Source organism: Schistocerca cancellata, chromosome 6 (genome assembly GCF_023864275.1).
Source record: "Schistocerca cancellata isolate TAMUIC-IGC-003103 chromosome 6, iqSchCanc2.1, whole genome shotgun sequence".
Classification (NCBI taxonomy): domain Eukaryota; kingdom Metazoa; phylum Arthropoda; class Insecta; order Orthoptera; family Acrididae; genus Schistocerca; species Schistocerca cancellata.
Window position 1 is genome coordinate 603,797,669 of NC_064631.1, and position 22,091 is coordinate 603,819,759.

Here is a 22,091-nt window from a genome sequence, read left to right on the forward strand (position 1 = left end):
TTGTGATTGCTTACAGAGTGCTTGTATGTTCCTTGAGTGCACTGCGACTTGCCAGTCAGTTAGTGTTCGACAACGCAAGCAATAGGTTGTGAGTGGACGATGAGATTTACCAATGCAGAAAAAGCCTACATGGTCATGGTGTACGGGTGGAGGGTGTAGGAAGAATGCGGTTTGTTCTCTGACGGTGCAAGTGGCAATATATCCCAACAGACGTCGACTGTCTCGGAAGTTATTTAGCAACCACCTCAACAAGTTACGTGAAAGTGGTAGTGGAAATTAATCTTCTTTCTGCTGTTACGGTTGACCCGCACGTTAGCACCCGCGCAATTGCACGAGGAAGTGGTGTGAATGAGGCCAAGTGTCCCACGCATACCCCATCGATACAGGTTCCATCCGTGTCACATCTCTCTTCATTGAGAGCTGCACGGAAACGATTATGAGAATCGTGTTAACTTCACATTGGCATTAGACAGGATACTCCAAGTGTATCATGTATCTTGTTCAGTGGGGAAGCCACATTTACCAATCATGACCAGGTAAACCGCCCAAACATGCACTACTGGTCTGTTGACAATCCCCGATGGCTTTGTGGGGTGGAACATCAGCGTTCATGGTGTGCAGACGTGTGGTGTGGGATAGTGAAACATCAGCTCATAGGCCCGTATTTCGTAGACGAACACTGAACGTGCACAAGTATTGCTGCCTCCTAAGAGATCATCTTCCACGGTGCTAATAAGACTCTGCACACTAGGAGGAACGTGTGGTATCACAACGGCTGTGCAGCCCGTGGAGCACGAAGTACTACAGCATGTCTTCACGAATTGTTTCCAAATTGTTGGACTGGACGCAGAGAACCTGTACCGTCGCCTGCCCGTTCCCCGGATTTGACGCCTGTAACCTTTTCTCTGTGGGTAAAGCTAAAAGATGCTGCCTAGAAGGGCATACCAACAACACCCGATGATACACAGCGACGTATTACGGCAGCCTGCACGGCGATCTCCGCTGAAATGGTAGCACGTGTACAGCAGTCGTTCAACGCCAGACTGGAAGCGCGTACTGCAGCTGCTGGTCATTTTGAACACAACCTCTGATGGTCAATTGTCTCGTTACTTGTCAAGGCACATAACTAGTGTATGAGTCTGTGTTGTTCTTTAGTATGTGCTACCACAGATATTATGTGCCAGTGTGGGAACTTTCCAAAATACGATATCTTGCAAAGGACTCCCACTAGAATCCTGCAGCAAATAACACTGACATCCAAATTTACCCCAATTTTAGTTTGTTACTGTCAATAGGTATTATACCATTCAAGAGTGTATGTTTGCACAAAAATACACTTTCTAAGTATTATTAGAATCTGTTGACTGGCTAACAACACACGTCCCTGACTACCAATTCGTCCCTTGAAAACCGCACATCAATAGCACTTTCCATTTCCGCAATATGTGTGGTGCAAGTTTTAGGCGATTCACTCTGTATATACTCTATGGTTCATCTACGGCCTTTCCCCAGCATAGGATCTATCTTGATTAATGAGGGCGACAATATACGGTAACAAAAGGAAAAACGTTCCAGTAAACATAGGTCCGTAAAAGAGCCTTTTTCGTAATAACTGCGAATCAGTGGTTATGAGTTACCTCTGTCTTCAGTATGAAATACCAACGTTTTATTACCGACGTTTGTAAAAAGGGACATGTTTGGAAATAAACTGATAGACTTGCGTTCTTTTATTTTTATATTTTTCGAAACACTTAAGAGCGTTTTTCAATGCCGTCACCAGTTTCGACTAGACAATGATCGACTATTGCTGCAAGCGGTTTTCCGTTGGTTTGTCAACAATACTGAAGGCAACGGTAGATACAGGTCGAAGTTCTTCATACAAAACTCAATAGCTTTAACGGCCTTCTCGTTGGAAAAAAAAAGATCTTCCGCTTTGAAAAGAAACTCCATCCTTGGGCACAAGAGCAAAATGTCCGATCGTCTGTGGTTCTCTACATTCACAGTGGTCATCTTCAGAGTAGCCCCACTTAACCATGTTTACTTTGCATTTTATAACTCCTGTTCTTAATTTATTCACTGCTCCCCACGTGCTACATTGTAGTTGCTGCCCTTGTGCAATTTCCTCTTTGCGCTGCAGATTCGTATTTTGCAAAGAATTCAATCGTGAAGATACCCGATGGGTCTCAGGCCGGCCTTATAGTGGTACTGTACTCTCTCCCTTGACCTACGACGAGTTGGAACTGTTTGTTGTTGTATATTAACTGCCGTGGGTCAGTCTGCTCTTTTTTCCTATCTGTTTCACTGACTACGCTTCGTCTGATTGTCGGTGGCGTTATGGCCGCAAGTGGGTTAACTTTGTACACGAAGGAGGCCCCAGACATCTAGTGACAATCCTTTCATTTTTACTAACGAACATAATTGCAACTAATTAATTTTTTACCTTCTTCAAGACATTTACTGACTTAAGAACGAAACGGGTAAGGCAATAGTTAGCGGCCACATTAAAGGATGTGACTCCAGGACGTCACAGAAAGTGTAAAACAGGATGGTGGGCGGAAATTTGCACCTACTCGTGCGATCATGACTCCAGTATAGCAACAACACTTCTGCAAGTGTTTTAATTACACATTGATGCCTTCTAAAATTATGAGACAATCCTTGTGGAAGATTCCAGAACTAGAACAGTGTCCTATGTATTTGTCAGATGCTCGCTGCTTTCCTCAAAGAGTACCGTAATAACGTCCGCCGTTTGTTTTACAGTACCGTGAACCGTCGCCAACGGAACCACTGATCAGCGAGGCAGAGAAGGTGCAGCAGTTCTACAACCTATTGACGACGTCCGTCGACGTGATACGCGCCTTCGCAGATAAAATCCCCGGCTTCACGGACCTGTGCCGCGAGGACCAGGAACTGCTCTTCCAGTCCGCTTCCTTAGAGCTCTTCGTTCTGCGGCTAGCACACAGGTAAACATTAGCAAATGTTCTGTGGGACTACCGCTTCGTGGCATTCCTTCGTTTCTAACCCGCTGTAAAAGCAAAATCACTGATTTCGTGCGCGGCCGGCCGCGGTGGCCGAGCGGTTCTTGGCGCTCCAGTCCGGAACCGCGCGACTGCTACGAACGTAGGTTTGAATCCTGCCTCGGGCATGGATGTGTGTGATGTCCTTAGGTTAGTTAGGTTTAAGTAGTTCTAAGTTGTAGGGGTCTGATGACCTCAGATGTTAAGTCCCATAGTGCTCAGAGCCAATTGAACCATTTGAATTTAGTGCGTTTTGACATACCTGCCGCTAGCCGTGTTACGGTGTAACAAGCATCGGATTTTCTCATATCATCTGTGCAAATATTGGTCGACAATATATTCCAATATTAGTTACTTTTGTCCGTATTGTTCATTCGTAGAACTATACCATTGGAGACCAGCCTTTTCCATCGCTTCCAAATAAACAATTGCGTGCGAAAAATTAAGGTGGTTTCTACTTTCTCCGGTGAATATTTACTTAAAATACATGTACTAAGTTTCAATTTTCCTATGGTTTCTATTTGTCCCTGTGGTAATATAGTTATACAGTGTGCTTGAATTAAACAAGCGCTAAAATATATGGTGACTTGAAGAAAATAAATACAGACAGCCGTAATTTTGGCAATTATTTTATTGTATGTTCATTGGAGAAACAGTCAAAGATTTTTGTGGCTGCATGGCACTTCACTCCTTTTTTTGCCAATCAGACTGCGCAATAGTTGGTGAGGATCGAAAGACAATCCTAACAATTTGTACGGCAGAAGAAAAGAACACACAGTGGAATATAGGGTCTAAATGCGTTAGATTTACTACCGAATATATCAAACCGCGATCTTCACAAAACTGAGCACAAAGTTCAAATAGATGTACTAATTTTCTGCATTAAAACTAATATGACTTGACAACATCATGCTGTTGTTGAAGAGTCTTCAGTCCAGAGATGGTTTAACTCAGCTCTCCACTTAAGTCTATCCAACACGCATACTTTAGCACTTTTTTTGGGCATGCTGTGAGCAGCATTCAAAAGCCACCGAGCACGCGGGCCACTGCTGTTCAGTAGTAGTGTGGGAGGGTGGCACAAGCTTACCCACCGTCCTTACTATTGTATTGATACGTCGGCTGTAGAACTGGTACGTTATTCTTCAATCAACTCTAAGCCAGCAAATACAATAAAAATACTCCCAACAATGGGATTAATAACATTCTTATTGCATCAGTAAGAGATAACTCAAAAGATTTTTTAAGGTTCAGCTATTCACAAAACTGATATCAATCATTTTATAATGAATACTGTCGAACGCCACGTGCAGGAAAACTCATTATTTACAATGCAAAACATGATAATCATTCGGATGTTCGTCCAGTTATTTTACTCGCGTTCGGGAGATCAACGGCTCAAATCTCCTTATGGCCATAAGGATGTGGGTTTTCTGCAACTTTCCTAAATTTCCAAATGCCGGGATGGTGCCTTTCAAAACGGGCACTGGAGATTTCCCCGTCGTTCCCCAATCTGAGCGTCTCCAATGGCCTCATTGTCGATGGTACATTAATCGCTCTTCCTTTTTCCAATTATTTTATGTACATACCTTGAGTATTTTATGACACACGCTATGCTGCAATATTCCCTCGCTTGTTCAAACTTAATGCGCAAGCAAATGAATCCGTGAGACCGAATTAGTAAGTTCCGCAACACGGAAGACTTCCGCCAGTCTTCATATACAGCTGCAATAAAATACAAACTTCTTAGTGTCCTAACTACAGAAATAAGACAAGTAATCACAAAACATAGATTTTTAAGAGTGCGGTTCATTCGATGCATCAAAAACTTACTTTATTTTACCATATCTGTTCTGCGGTTTCCACAGTGAAGCTTGTTCACAAAGCAGTTATACCGAAGTACGCTTTGCGAATATGGTTTTAATATAATAAATTTGTATCACTTACATCAATTTTTGTATCAGGAAAAACTGACATACCTCTCGCAGTCTTGTATATTCTCTGGACTATGTTTTAAACACTCCGCCGTGTATTGTAAGATATCACAATTGATGAGATGCCTCTTAAAACTATTGAATGCGACTGTTCTGTGGAAATTATCGAATGCTACTAATTAATTCGTATGTTTTGTAGAACACGGCCAGATGACACGAAGCTGACTTTTTGCAATGGAGTTGTGCTTGACAAGCAACAATGCCAGCGAAGTTTCGGAGACTGGTTGCATGCAATTATGGAGTTCTGTCAGTCCTTACATGCTATGGATATTGACATCTCTGCTTTTGCTTGCCTTTGTGCACTCACTTTGGTCACAGGTGAGTTGATGTACTATTATTAGTTCGTATTATTATTATTATTATTATTATTATCACCGCGTACGTCGTTGGACTCCACAGAGCTCGTGCTGGCAAATAAGCACAGATATCCTTGAAAATTTGTACTTTGAATTGATTAACTTTGAGTGAAAAAGGTTTTAGTATTTTCGAATTCTCGTTCTGAAACTTGAACAGTCAAGTCTGGCACGAAATAGTAGATGGTTTTTTGTTCAAACTTACCACGTCTCGATCATTACAACCGACTTAACACAGTTTTTTCATTTACCACTTCTCAAAAAATCATGATTCCAATCGTAAAATTCACAGGCTTCCGTTTCTAATAGTAAGACTAAGTTTCATATTTATCATTTTGTTTTACCTCTCATGAGTAGTGCTGTAAAAACCGATTTATTTGGAAACATGCCACAGGTTGACAAGCAGCGCGTCTCAGCCAGAAACGTATGTTCATTTTCGCCCTTTGCACACACAGTAGAGACACAACATCGAGGAAGGAATAAGTATGGCGTATGGCATAACAATAATATAAGGACTGGTTGCACTGTATATATATAGAGCTTTCATTCTGAAGCTTTCCATTGTCTTTGTCAGCAGATCATAATACACATGTATTTGCATTTCCTCATATTATCATATTATTTAAAGTTTTGAAGAATACCCAATGCCAGAGGATAGGAACAGCTCAAAAAACACCAAGCTTGAGTCCTTTCATAAAGTTCATAGGCTATCTGAAGTAGATGAGCCACTTTCCCACATTGCATCTCTTATGAGCATATGTCAAGTTTCATTTTACTCAGTTGTTTTCATCGACATTGCAGATATCTGTCATCGTGTACTACTGGAATATGAAAGAAACTATTAGATTAAATAGCTGTACATGCGATTTCAGTCTTTCTCGGCGTATTCCACTGATGAATTCTTCTCGGGTTATCAGCAGAGAGGTGGCGTCATCTTGTCGCAATGCTTCAATGAGTTTCGTACCCGTCATCTTCTGGCCAGAAGATGATGGGTACAAAACTCATTGAAACATTGCAACAAGACAACGCCACCACTCGGCTGATAACCCGAGAAGAATTCATCAGCAAAATAGTTGTACCTACTGCATCGGTATATATCCATTAGTGCCAGTGCTGGCTTGCTCCGGCTGTCAGTGAAGAAAACTATCCTACTCTATGTACAGTGATAATACTGACAAATGAGTATTTCGTTATTTGCCATTGACATCTACCTGCTTGAAAGTGTTACGTTGATGTATAGATTTGTGATATTTCATATTGCCTAAAAATAACTGGCAGTGTGGTGATTACACTTTTAAGTAACCTCTGCTGGCCACTGCTGCAAAATATACACTACTAACAACAAATTATGACTCGCTGATCTACTGAAACTGATAATTATGGTAAATGTTTCTAGATTACTTTGTATATGCTCGCTAAGAGAAAAACAGGTAATTCCTGAGTCCAAGTACAGAGATGTATTGCAGAAGGAGTAGCCAGACTAGTCACTGATGATGCAGTTATCAATAGTGAAGTATTGTCTGAAAAAAGCTTCACAAATATGGTCATATTTTGATAAGATTTATTTTAAAGCAATGCAAAGACTAGCAACTCACTTTGACTGTTCAGATAGAAATACATGGGTATAACGTTTCATAGAGATATGAAATGGAAAGTTCTCAGTCATAGATAAACCAGGTGGCAGGATATTGATACAGGGCCCATATCAGATAGAACTAATGGAGGATATCGAACAGATACAAAGAAAAGCAGTGAAAATGTTCACGGGATTGATTGACCCGTGGGAGAGTGTCTCGAAAATGCTGAAAGAGTTGAATTGGGAGACACATGAAGATAGACAATATCCCATGAAGGCCAATTTTGAAAGTTTCTAAAACAAACTTCAAGTCATGAATCTAGGAATATCCAACAGTCCCCTATGTATCACTCCTATAGGTATTGCGAATACAATATTAGTCTAATTATAGCACACATTGAGGTGTTTAAGCAGTCCTTCTTCCCAAACTCTGTTTGTGAATGGAACTGGAAAACTGGTAAAAGGAGATATATTTTTTGCCGCATACTCCAAGTTACTTTGGAAGAGGATGTAGGTTTCCAATTTCCTGCCTGATGTCTACTGCTAACCTGTTTTAGACTTTTGTCCCAGAATATAAAACTCCATTTTGAATCCTTAGTAGATGCATAGACTGTATGGAAATTATCAACAACCAGAAGAATATGATCTGTATTTGGTTTGGTGGAGCTGCATAAATTCATTGCTTTTCATGACAATATAAAAGAAGAAAGAATTCTTTAATGTTTCAAAAACAATTTAAAATGTAAATGTTGAGTAATAAGGATACTAAAAGGCTATGAAGAGAAATGACTGAACTGACACAAAAAAGTGGATTTTGACCGAAAATCGCAGTTAGGGTTACATTTTTGGATGTCACACAGGCTTTTTTATGCTATAAACCATAATCTGTCACTTTCAGAATAAGAATGAGTAAGTATGAAAATATCCGCAGCTCGTGGTCTTGCAGTAGCATTCTTGCAGTCCAAGCACGGGGTCCCGGTTTTGATTCCCAGCGGGATGAGGGATTTTCACCTGCCCCGACATAATAATAATGTCATGTGACTAGGGCCTCCCATTGGGTAGACTGTTCGTCTGGTGCAAGTCTTTTGATTTGACGCCACTTCGGTGACTTGAAAAGTCGCAAAAGTCATCTGTATGGGTGCAGTGCAATGGAGGTATGGAAACTTGTTGTGGCCCAGTGTTTTGCTGTTGGACGACAAGGGTGGTACACAGTACTGCGCGTCGATGGGGATGAAATTATGATGATTAGGACAATACAACACAACACCCAGTTCCTGAGCGGAGAAAATCTCTGTCCCAGCCGGGAATCGAACCCTGGCCCTCAGGATTGACATTCTGTCACGCTGACCATTCAGCTACCGGGGTCGGACTGCACTGACATGACTGGGTGTTGTTGTGTCATCATCATCATGATCATCATCATCATTATGATTCATCCCCATTACAGTCGGAGGAAGGCAACGGCAAACCACCTCTATTAGGATCTCGCCTAGTACAGCGGTGTGGGTCTCCTGCATCGTTCCCCTACGCTCTGTCAAGAAGCATGGGACTTAATTCCATTTCCAAGTATGAAAATGAACATTGTTAACTATAGATCAGACAAATCAGACAACAAATAGTGGAAGTCACTTTTAGGGAAGGAATACACACCTGTACCACTAAACAAAACGGTATTCACTAAGGTCCAATTTATGATGTGTTCTTGCAACTTTTTACAAATGACTCTGATCCTCCACATCATGCTTTCAAATTGCAGATGACACCAACATAGTGATCAGGAGAAATTGTTGGGGACTTCGATAATGAGAATGTGAATCATATACTGCATAAAGGTTCTCCAACAATCTCGCCATAAACACAGAAAATACAATCATTGTGTATATGTTGGAAGCGAACACATTCTTTAAGTCCTGTCATAACATTATCTGGTAAAGATCAGAAGCTGCAATACCACTAAATTTCACATCACCTGTAAAATGGGATAAGGTACAAGCTTCCTCAATCAATTTGTGTCAAAATACCTACCAGGACCGCAACACAGCAGTTACGTTAGTGGAAGCACAGGTCTCATATACACAAATAGAATCACTGTTAAGTTGTTATGTTATTAATTGAGGAATCTAGCCTGCCTGAGGGTATAATAGTCAAGAAATGAATTAAAGGATGATTTAAATGTGTACAAGACATTGTTTCTCAATAACATGTGTTTGTATACGTAGGGTTACATCTTTCACAAAGAATTTTACTTATATGCGAAACCAGCCAATGTTTACATACATACATATAATATGAGGAAAACAGCGAGCTGCATAGTGAGTATACACAAGCAACCACAGGCAGTCATGCCATTACTAACAGGAAAAATTGTACAACTAATTACTGCACCAAATCAAGGTAATAAAGAATATCATGTAATTTAAAGAAGCTCTTGTTATGTGGCATCCACATATAAAAAAAAAGAAAGCTGGTCTAAGTATTCATACAATATTTACAATGAATATGAAATGACAAACTTTTGTCTATCATTGATGGTTACCTGCCTCTTGTTGTTCTTTTAGGTTCACGAAGACAGTTACATGATCGTATTTGTATACATCTGTTTAGAAATCTATGAGTCACGTTGGAGCAATAACTGATAGAAGATTTTTAAATGTTGTACGTTACTTTATGAGTTTTTTTCGGAACATTTTTTGTGAAAGGTACAATTAGGTATGGGATACGTCAGCAAAGAACAATTGCCTTATTGGTAAGTTCAGCAGCAGGAGGAAGAGTAGAGACTTCTGTTGGATATCAGGTGGAACATTGCTCCAGTGCTCTGAACAGAAATGTCCTGCTACCAATCCCATCTCGGTCCCTAACCTCCAAACTCAAGTCATTGGAATACATGCACAAGGGACACCACAGGCCGTGATATTAAACACATTGCATGCCAGGTCAAATTGCACCGGTGAGGGCTGTTTGTTCATTTATATATGTGCATGGACTTCAGCAGAGTAGTTTATCTAAATTACCAAATCATTTGAGGCAAGTGAATGAAAGCTGAAAATTTTTATATACTGCAAAATTTATGTAAGTACAGGTATTTTAGTAAGACTGATTTTTCTATTTTGCTGTAGGACAAACAGCTATGGGGAGAAGCACATCTACTCTAACTGCAGAAATTTTTTTCTAGTTTGTTTTCCAATATTTATTAATAGTCTTGTTGTAAAAAAAGATGAAATGTAAACATTTTGTTCTTTTTGTTTACAGAACGGCATGGTCTGAAAGAACCACATAAAGTAGAGCAACTGCAAATGAAGATCATAAGCTCACTCAGGGACCATGTCACATACAATGCTGAAGCTCAACGCAAGCCACATTACTTCTCCCGCTTGCTTGGAAAACTTCCTGAGCTTCGATCACTGAGTGTACAGGGGCTCCAGAGGATTTTCTATCTGAAGCTGGAAGATCTTGTTCCTGCTCCACCACTGATTGAAAATATGTTTGTGGCAAGCCTGCCATTTTGAACTGAATAATGACATTTTATTGCATCTCAAATGTTGTCAGAACTCAGCACTGCTTCTAGCAACAAACCTATTGTGTTGTCTAAAGCAAGTGTATTATGTGAAAGAATTTGCTTGGAGATTCCATGCAAGAGAAATGCTGTACAATTTGAGCACCTGTCTTCATGTTGCTCATGAGTTCAGAGTGGCACATTCATGTTCTTTTCTTGTTCTGGATGTGAATATTTCGTGTGATACATAGATAACAAATGAATCTCCAGTTACATTATAGATTCTGTGGCAACCCAGCTGGTCTGGTGCATATGGATTTCATTTTTGCCTCCAGCTAAGATTCTTACAAAGTGAAACAATCTGCAGCAACAATTATCTGTACATACACACACACAAACACACACGTGTGTGTGTGTGTGTGTGTGTGTGTGTGTGTGTGTGTGTGTGTGTGTGTGTGTGTGTGTGTGTGTATAAATATGTGTGTGTGTCTTATTGCATTCACATGTACATGTGTTTGCACTCATACATAAAAGGATATAATCATGTATGCATAAGTCATGTGTTAATACAAGAACATGTTTGCCGATTTGTGTTGACTGTGTGCGAGTGCACATGCATGAGCAACCATGTGTGTGTGTGTGTGTGTGTGTGTGTGTGTGTGTGTGTGTGTGTGTGTGTGTGTGTGTGTGTGTGCATGTGTGTGTGTGTGTGTGTGTGTGGGTGTGTGTGGGTGTGCATACATGATCAGTGTACAGGAAATTATGAATAGATGCTGCTGATGAGACTGAAAGAAGAGTAGATTAGCATGAACAGGAGCTGATATATGATATGAGAGGGCAATGAAATGACGGTTTTGGTTCTGTCAGAAGAATCAAAGTATCTGTGTTTGTAAATATATGTGTGCAGATTTTTAGCATTTTGTGTAATGGAAGACGTTTATGCCTTCTGCCACACATCATAAGATATGTGTGCATCTTTCTTACAGTGTTTGAAGAATTGTGATTAAGAGAACATTGTTCTGCCTCATGATGCCATGTGCAGCTACTGTGCTAACTTTGTGGACAGTAAAAAACTCTTTTGTTAGTGGACTGTGATGAAAACTGTTTCATTCATCTTGTGAATGTGACGTCCTGAGTACCTTTGATGAGACAGTACTGCATTGTGATATGATCTGAAATGATATGATGTTAAACCTTTTAGTATGTCAACAACACAAATTTTAACATTCTAAATATATTTAAACGAGTAAGAGTATAATATTTGTGCACATACTATCGACGAGTTGGACTTCACGCACAATGTAAATGTTTTGTGAAAATGCAATATATTTGTTTGTGATTGAATTTACATTTATTGAAAATGGAAGTTACCTAGTTATGCCAGAAATTACTGTTACTACCACTACCACCATTATTATTATTACCATTATTATTATTATTGTTATTATTAGTATCACCATTATTTTTGTATTAATGTTATTATCATTATTATTGTTGTCATCATCATCCTCATCTCAGACTGAAGTCACATGACGAGTTGTTTCATGTTGACTATTACATTTCAGAAATGCTCGAAAGGGACAGAAAATATTATCATTTTCAACATAATGTTTTCTTTCAATGTTTAATGAACTGCCCAGTGAGTGTGGAATAGACAATATCTTCAACCATACACTAAGATTAATAGTGCATTTCATTTTCACGTTTTTTCATCAAACAGCCCATGAAAGAGGGACATAAAATAACATTCATGGCATTGCAATACTGAATATGAATGTTAATGTCTTACTTTCATATTTTTGTGTACAATACTGATCCCAGATGATCCATATTACCTTCAATTATAAAGTTAAATCTCTTTCAAACACTTTTTTATGATGTTTCTTGAATGTTACATATCATTAATATTACTTCACATTATCATAAATTCACTGGATGCTATAAGTGTATTTAAGACATATTACTGTAATTGTTATCTGTCATTCATAACAAGATGTTTAATAACATGTATATTCTGTGGACTTACTAATAGATGTCTTAAATTATTTTACATGGCCATATAGGATAAATACACACTCTATTCTCATATATGATATATTTTGAGGTACAAAGCATTAAATGAATGTATTTTCAGAAACAAATCACGGTATCAGAGCAGACAGTCTGTTATTTCATGACAGCACCACTATGTAATCAGAATTGCCTGTTGTAATCCTAGTGCATTTATATCAGAATTATTGTTTACATGTTGGATTCATAAGAAAGGAAGTTTCAGTAAGTCCATTGTTTTTTCGTTGGCTGAAACAATTATATGGCCCGTGACTGATATAATTTAGTTCAAGAAATGCACTTTTTTCAAAATTTGACTTTTTTCCTTGGAATTTCAGTTTGTCATGAAACTGCAGACTAGTTGAGGTGGAACTATAACGAGTGTGGTTATGCTGTGCCGTAGTGTTGTTGAGTGCTACGACTCGTGAGAGTGAGAGTTTCAAAGTATTAACAGATTTTCCATATTTTCATCACATAATATATACCGAAAACTGTTAAAATGAAAGTGAAGCTTCAGAGGTTATTGGATCTTTTGTACTGCCTTGGAGAAATACTGCCTTTCAAGAGTTCACTGTTATATCTAGACGTAGTGTATGGTACAGTAACTATATGCTTCTGCAGAAGATTTGATGTCTTTTGAAGCTGTTTTCTTTTTATCACTTTTGTAGATCCTTTCTTCTGTTATAGTTCTTGCCAAAACAATGAAGTACTTGGTTTTAAAGTAGGCATTTTCCCAGACCTGTAATATTTAAATCACATTGCATTTCTGTATGATCTAACCTTAATTATAAGGGCTGATACAATTATTTATAGTAGCCGTAATAAATGTATATGTGAATGTGCTGTTAGTCAAAGAATATGATCCATAAAAGCAGAGAAACGTTTTGATAAGATGTCTTTCTCCATAGTGCTGCATCGAATGAGATAGTCAGTAAAACAAGTTACCATAATTTAAATTAACAGCAATACATTGTAATTATTATTATCATTATTATTATTTGCAGTGGTTATGTTATAAATATATCTCTGAATGAAATGGATGTTTTCTTTCCAAGTGCACTTTATTATACAAACTTCAATTACATTTTTGCTGTTATTTGATTGTATACAAAGCTTCCGTAAAGCAATACATTTCAGATGTGTAATGAGTGTTACTGATCTAAATATGACACATATCATTCACTTTAAGCATGTGTAAATATTATATTTTTGTGACTTCTTGAACCTTATATATAAATCTTGATGAGACAGAAACATTGTCATAATGTTTGTTTACAGAAATTTCATACTGCATTAAACAAATTGTTTTATATCTTGCATTTTCTACACATCTGGAGAGAAGCCCAAGCTTTATCAGCAGCAGTAAGGAACTACACATTACTCTTAGTCCCTGTTGCATAGTTAAATGGTAGCTGTGTGCTTTTGTGATATCTCTACACAGTGCATTGTGTGTCTGATGCAAGTGAATATGATACCAAAGATATATACATATGAATATGTAACAGATTATTTTTATTGATTCAATGTAACAGCGATTATCGCTGTTTATTTTTAGTTAAACATTGAAGCAAAAGTATTTTTAGTTAAAATATGTCTTATTTGTGGGTGCTGTGATGCCATTTGCTCCAAAGGAATCCACCGACATCCACTTGCCATAACAATGTGTTAATGACGTGATTTGAAAATCTCTTTTATCAAACAATTTTAATTCTAATACTTAATGTTAAAATATATGATATTACATGTGAGAGCCAACACTTTAATTAATGGAAAGTGTTCTTCCAGACACAGATTACTCCTTGAATGTTTTAACTATTGTTAAAAATAATAAAGAGCTTTATGCTACGTTAATCTGGAACCATTCTCCAGCAGAACTAACTTAGTACCCTTCCCAAAAATTAAATGAGTAACCAATTTCTGACAGTACTTTTTGAAATGGTGGGTGAAACATTTAAAACTATTTTAGTGAACAGCACAACAGGAAACGTCAGTGTGAAAACTACAAAGAAGAGTGACTGCACCCCTAGTTAGTACATGCAAGCAGTCATGTAATGTTGGAACAAAATTCACTTTTTTTTTTTTTTTTTTTTTTTTTTTTCAGTTACTGTGAAGTTAGTACAACACAATGAAACATTTTATTCAACACACTACAAAATTTATATGAGCTCTTTGAGTGGGTAATATTACAGTGTACTTAAGTTTCTGCATATTAATGTTATGTTCAGCACTTTCGGTAATATATGTAGAACGGTTATTTGATAAATAAGCTTCCATGGGGAAGCCACTTGTACTGAAGAATTGTAGTATAATTCTGGTAATCATGAAGTTGCAACATATTCATAAAATTTGTACCATCAGTGTACAAAGTACCCACATGTACCTAAAAGATATCAACATTAAGCCACAATATTCAGAATATCTGCTCAGGTTGTAATCGTTTATTTATACGTAACAAGTTAAAAGTTGAGTGACATTTCAAGCCTTAGACCTGGCTCCCTACATTCCGATGAAAGTACAATGTCTGAGCACAGTTATGGCTTGGCTTGTCACAATTTTTTTGCCATTCCCTGTCAACTACATAAATGTAATGAGAGAAAAATAGCTATCCAAATGCACATAGTCAGAAAACTCAAGTTGTAAATTACCTCCCATCATACACTTTGCAGGTGTGTAAAAGATAACTAAATACTGAGTAACATCCAAACTGATTTCTCACTCTGCAGAGGAGTGTGCACTGCTATGAAACTTCTTGGAAGATTAAAACTGTGTGCAGGTAAGTGCTGTACCAAATGAGATAGTAAAGCACAACTCATGAACTGTTCTCACGGCTGGATTTGTGCCAGTACCTCATCTCCTAATTTCCGAACTTCACAGAAGTTCTTCAGCATAACTTTCAGGACTAACACTCCTGGAAGGAAGGACCTCCAGTTTGAGTCCCATTCTGGTACAAAGTTTAAATTTACCAGGAAGTTTCATTGTGTGGCACGTTGGAGTTTGAGACAGGATGGTCTAGAACCTCCCATTCAAAGGTCCAGATGACTCCTATGTTTGATATATTCAGTAATGCGACACCTGTTGAGAGAAACGCAGACAAACCTCTGCGGATTATCTCCCATAACTGGGTCAGTCTGTCCCAATAATATATGGTCCATTGTCACTTGTTGTGAAGAAATAGAGCAGAAGCATTCTTTGTTGCTACATTTCTTTGGGGAGAAAATTCGTTTCCAAATCACATACATAAGATTTGTCTTTGTAATGATTTACAAGTAAAGCAGACCACTAGCCGAATAGCAGAAGAGTTGTTTCATAAACAGGCAGACAAAAAACAATGAAGACTGGGGCAGCTTTTGGAAGAAACCGTTTCATGAACAACAGCAATTGGACACTTCATGCTGAAATTGCAGTTTGGTAGGTGGAATGGGATGGTTGTGTCAGGTGGAGTGGGCAGAGACTGGAAAAAGGAGGAGAGTTTGGGGATGGGTAGCTATGTTTATTAGGATTTGTCGGTGGTGATACATGGTCAGGCTACATTTAAATGCACGTAATGATTCATTTCAGTAACATTGTTCATTTCTCGTGAAACTGCATCAAGTGCTTGATATCTAATCAAAGCTTGAGCCTCTGATGTTTTGTGAGTTGCCATGGTAAGCAGCATGAACATGACTTCCAGCAGCCAAGATGGTATCTGCACACTGCTCAGACGAACTTGGCACCAAAGAGATATTTTTAGGGCAAGTGATATGTCCATATGAAATTCACACTTATATACAGCACATTTTAGCCCAGTCAAAGAAGGAAAACTAGGGAAAAAACCATGTAGTCACAAATTTGTATACAGTGGTAGGAGGGAGTGTCATGAACAACATACTAAAAATAACCATCTGTGTGACACGAACATCGAACATAGATGAGAGGGACATTTAAAAGTGACTTTTGTTAGTCTTGAGTATCTTGAAAACTATGGCCTCTGGTGAAAATATTTCCCAGTGTGAATTTAAACTTCATTAAATTTCATACAAAAAAGGTTATGTTCAGTTTTTCTCTAGGACAAGTGTTGGAAAAACTGTAAATTATTCAAAATAATGGTTTAATGGTATAAAATTACTCTTAAATAAAGTGGTGATGAATAAATAGTAAATATGAGTGCCACATCTAAGTTCAGTAGATCTTTATTAAGGGATAGATTGTGTTCTGGGTTTGTAACAGGATGTTAGGAGTGGGACAGAGACTTAAACTATGAGGGAAGGTAGGTGACCAAATAGTGGTCATGCACTTCTCTCCTTCATTAGTCTGCAAACTGAACAGTGAGCTGGTAGTTTCCCACTTTATCTGCCCTGTGTCACAAGGGGCAACCTACAGTGTGTTTGACGAAGTTATACCAACTGTCCACAGTACGTCTCCTGAGTTACTGGTGATGTAGTGCACAGGTATGCCCAGTGGATGTTTGTTTCCTACAAAGTCCATTAACACTATAAGGAATACAGAGTTAAGTTACTAATAATTGTAACTCATATGGATAGAATCTATGTAAATCTCTGCAAAAGAGGAAACTGATCCTTCCTCATCGTGTATGGCAACTTTAGCATTCTTCTGGGATAAGCTATCTCCCCCCCCCCACGAGTACTGCTTGCTTTGCAATTTGCTGACAGGCTATATCTCCCCAATATTTCTTGTCCAGCTCTCTTATTGAGCTCATGTTTATATAGTGGAGTTATTTTTGTTTCTGCTGCACTTAGACATGGTACACACATTTAGTATTTGTTCTTAAACCACTTTGATTAACAGTAATTTTATACCATTAAAACACTATTTATAATAATTGTGATTTTCCCTTCACCTGGAATGTCTCCTAGTCCTGGAGAAAAAGTGAACAGAATGTTTTTTGGTAGGAAATTGAATGTAGTTTAAATCTGCACTGGGAAACATTTTCACTAAAGCCTCCATGCTCACTCCCCACCAGTGAGGATTTTTAGTATGTTGTTCATGACACTCATTTCTACCACTGTACAAAAATTTGTGACTACACAATTTTTCCCTCTATCTGACCTTTTCTGGTCCATGTTAACTAGGTTATTTGCTCCAACAAACATTACTGCTCATCATTTATTTTTATCCTGCTGCTATTGAACTGTCTACACTAAACTGACACCTGTATTCATAATGTTAACACAATGTACACACATCAAAAAAAGTTTTGCATCATGTTGGTTCTGAGAGTTCCATAACCTGCACAGAAAACTGGAATAAAAATCAACATAAACATCATTTCTGCCCTTCCCTTGTTATTGCTCATGAAAACCACACATTCTATGTTGTACCACCATACAGCAGGACCTTCAGAGGTGGTGGTCCAGATTGTTGTACACACTGGTACCTCTAATACCCAGTAGCACATTCTCCAGCGTTGGTGCATGCCTGTATTCATCGTGGCACACTATCCACAAGTTCATCAAGGCACTGTTGGCCCAGATTGTTCCACTCCTCAACAGCGATTAGGTATAGATCCCTCAGAATGGTTGGTGCATCACGTTGTCCATAAACAGCCCTTTTCAATCTATCCTAGGCTTGTTCGATAGGGTTCACGTCTGGGGACATGCTGGCCACTTTAGTCAAGCGATGTCATTATCCCGAAGGAAGTCATTCACAAGATGTGCACGATGGGAGTGCAAATTGTCGTCCATGAAGATGAATGCCTCGCCAATATGGTTGTACTATCGGTCAGAGGATGGCATTCACGTATCATACAGCTGTTACAGCACCTTCAACGACCATCAGTAGCGTATGTCAGCCCCACATAATACCACTCCAAAACATAAGGAAACCTCCACCTTGCTGCACTCACTGGACAGTGTGTCTAAGGCATTCAGCCTGACCAGGTTGACTCCAAACACGTCTCCGACAATTGTCTAGTTGAAGGCATATGCGACATTGGTGAAGAGAAATTGATGCCAATCCTGAGCTGTCCATTCAGCATGTTGTTGAGCCCATGTGTACTGTGCTGCATGTACCTCCTTCCTTGGTGGAATGACTGGAACTGATCGGCTGTCGGACCCCCTCCATCTAATAGGCGCTGCTCACGCTTGGTTGTTTACATCTTTGGATGGGTTTAGTGACATCTCTGAACAGGCAAAGGGACTGTGTGTGTGATACAATATACACAGTCAACATCTGTCTTCAGGAGTTCTGGGATCCGGGGTGATGCAAAACTTTTTTTGGTGTGTGTATTTTAAGATGTTGAATATGGACTTCTGCCCTTTAGAGGATCACAAAAACACCATACATTTTCTTTACTATTCATCATGCTCACATGAGCACAACCATCTTGCTACTGATAGTGCAGGCACTATCTGGTGCTTGATGTGCATTGTCTACAGATGATGCAAAAGCTATGATTGCCTGTAGTCTGATTCGATTCTAGTAAAAGATGTGCAAACCAGAGGAATCTTATGGCTGTGACAGCTCTTCACCACTCGGCATTTAGTGTTGCTGCCATAATCTGTTGTGAAATCATCACAAAATCAACAACAACAAAAATATTTTGTTTTATTAAGTATAATCACAGACCCCATTTAAGTTTCAATGTAGACACTATTTATTCCATGGTTATGTTACTCTAACTTTGATACTTTTCTCCAGAACTGTAGTCTTGTTCTGTTTCCTAGAATAATTCTCCTTGCAGCGTACTACACATTTTTTTACTAACTGAAAAAAGGGTAAGTTCATTTCACAGTAGATAAGCATCCATGACTTTATCTGATCATTAAGAGCAAGTGCCAGTTTCACTGTATGAGGAGAAATTACTAAAAAATTGTGCAAAAAGAAAAGGTCTAATTTTGGTTTAGAAACAATAACTTGTATACCTTTCTAGAGCATCTTCATAACATCTTTCAAGTGATAATCGGAGCTTTACTGTGGACTGCTCACATGTAAGGAAAAGAAACTATTCAAAACTCATTTTGATAAGACTGACTGGTTTCATAGTAAAAACAAACAGGGATTTTTGGTGCAAAAAATGTATAAATCATATGTGGAGATCACCGCTATCTGCGCAAAGCCTATAATGGCAGTCTTGTTTTGGAACGCATAACAGAAGTTCTGGACTCTTGTGTAGTTATAATGGCAGAGTTGATTTTTAGCAGAAAGTTTCTGGATTCTCCTCAAACTTCTATGTCCCTTTTCATTGACAGTGAAAGAGTTTTAAGTCTTAATCTCACAAAAACTCGCTTTACAAAATATAAAATGGGCAAAAATTTACTTGCTAACTGCAGAAGTAGAAATTAATGGTCATATATTAACTGAAACAGTGTGTATAAAATTTGATGCGCTCCAGTAGAATAACAAGACAAAACAGAGCAGCATACAGATATGCTATTCAAAAATTTCACAAGCTGATACTCCTGTGACTTTGCTGCTAGTTGTTGGTACTTTCAGACAAACTCCCCACATTGAAATGAGACAGCTTCTTCCAGTAAGATACACTATGTGATCGGAAGTACACATACACCTGGCTGAAAATGACTTACAAGTTTGTGGCACCCTCCATCGGTAATGCTGGAATTCAGTATGGTGTTGGCCCACCCTTAGCCTTGATGACAGCTTCCACTGTCAACGGCATAAGTTTAGTCAGGTGCTGGAAGGTTTATTGTGGAATGGCAGCCCATTCTTCACGGAGTGCTGCACTGAGAAGAGGTATCATTGTCGGTCGGTGAGGCCTGGCACAAATTCAGGTTCCAAGACATCCCAAAGGTGTTCTAAATGATTCAGGTCAGGACTCTGTGCAGGCCACTCCATTACAGGGATGTTACTGTCATGTAACCACTCCACCACAGGCTGTGCTTTATGAGCAGATGCTCGATCATGTTGAAAGATGCAATCACCATTCCCAAATTGCTCTTCAACAGAGGGAAGCAAGAAGGTGTTTAAAAAATCAATGTAAGCCTGTGCTGTGATAGTGCCATGAAAAACAACAAGGGGTGCAAGCCCCCTCCATAAAAAGCATGACCACACCATAACACCACTGCCTCCAAATTTTACTGTTGGCACTACATTCGCTGGCAGATGAAGTTCAGCAGGCATTCGCCATACCCACACCACACCATCAGATTTCCACACTGTGTACCATGATTTGTCACTCCCCACAATGTTTTCCCACTGTTCAATCATCCAATGTTTATGCTCCTTACACCAAGCGAAGCGCCATTTGGCATTTACCAGCATGATGTGTGGCTTATGTTCAGCCGCTTGACCATGAAATCCAAGTTTTCTCACCTCCTGCCTAACTGTCATATTATTTGCAGTGGATCCTCATGCAGTTTGGAATTCCTTTGTGATGGTCTGGATAGATGTCTGCCTATTACTCATTACGACCCTCTTCAACTGTCGGCAGTCTCTGTCAGCCAACAGACAAGGTTGGCCTGTATGGTTTTGTGCTGTCCAAGTCCCTTCACATTTACACTTCACTATCACATCAGCAACAATGGACCTAGGGGTGGTTAGGAGTGTGGAAATCTCGCATACATACATATGACGTAAATGACACTCAATCACCTGACCACGTTCAAAGTCCGTGAGTTCTGCGGAGTGCCCCACTCTGCTCTGTCACAATGTCTAATGACTACTGAGGTTGCTTATATGGAGTACCTGGCAGTAGGTGACAGCACAATGCACCTAATATAAAAAATGTATGATTCTGGGGGTGTCCGGATACTTTTGATCACATAGTGTAGTTCATGACATCATTCTTATGTCACTAACTGACCCCTAATTATAATTACAAAATGCCTTTTGAACCAAATAATCACTTGTACAATTTTAAATGATACTGAACACCAGTGTTAGCCTTATCTAATGGACTAAAATATATTTTGGGGACACAAACAGATTACTAGATCTGTTCGCATGCAAATCATGTATATAATGTACTGATTGAAATGGGTTACATCTGCAACTACATACACCATACAGTGCATTGTAGAAGGTTCCTTGTCACACTGCTAGTCATTTGGTTTCTTGTTCCACTCCTAAATGGAGTGGTCTGTATGATTCTCTTCAAGCCCTGACTTCTCTTATCTTGTCTTCAGGGTTCTTACATGAGTTGTATCTTGGTGGTGGTAGGCTCATTCTGCAGTTTAACACAAATACCTGTTTTCTAAACTTTCTCAATAGTGATTCATAAAAAGAATATTTTCCCTCCAGGGATTCCCACTTAAATTGACACTGCATTTCCATAATACTCCTTTGTTGATAAAAACTACTAGTAATAAATCGGGTAGCACACCTATGAATTTCTTTGGTACCTTCCTTTAATTCAGACCTGGTGGTGATCCTAAACAGTCAAGCAGTATTCAAAAACGGATTGCACAAGTGTTCTGAGAGATGATGTACACTTTCCTAGAATTCTCCCAATAAACCAATGTTGACCACTTGCTTCCCTACAACTGACCTTATACACTCATTCCATTTCATGTCAATTTGCAACAGTAAACCCAGATATTTAATTGCCATGACTGTGTCAAGCAGCACACCACTAATACTGTATTCAAACATTACATAATCGTTTTCCCTACTCATCTACATTAATTTACATTTTTTTACACTTTCTACATTTAGAGC

The 22,091-nt window shown here is 38.8% G+C and overlaps 1 protein-coding gene across 1 annotated transcript in view; it reads left to right on the forward strand.

Annotated features, from left to right (window-relative positions):
* The window catches only part of LOC126191075 (probable nuclear hormone receptor HR38), an 80,614-nt gene extending 67,081 nt beyond the window's left edge, over positions 1-13,533 (forward strand). Inside the window, exons 6-8 of the mRNA XM_049931794.1 lie at positions 2,761-2,963; positions 5,148-5,326; positions 10,187-13,533. Coding sequence (XP_049787751.1) covers positions 2,761-2,963; positions 5,148-5,326; positions 10,187-10,443 — 639 coding nt within the window. The 3' untranslated portion in view covers positions 10,444-13,533. The remainder of the gene's footprint in view (positions 1-2,760; positions 2,964-5,147; positions 5,327-10,186) is intronic.
* The last annotated feature ends 8,558 nt before the right edge of the window (positions 13,534-22,091 follow it).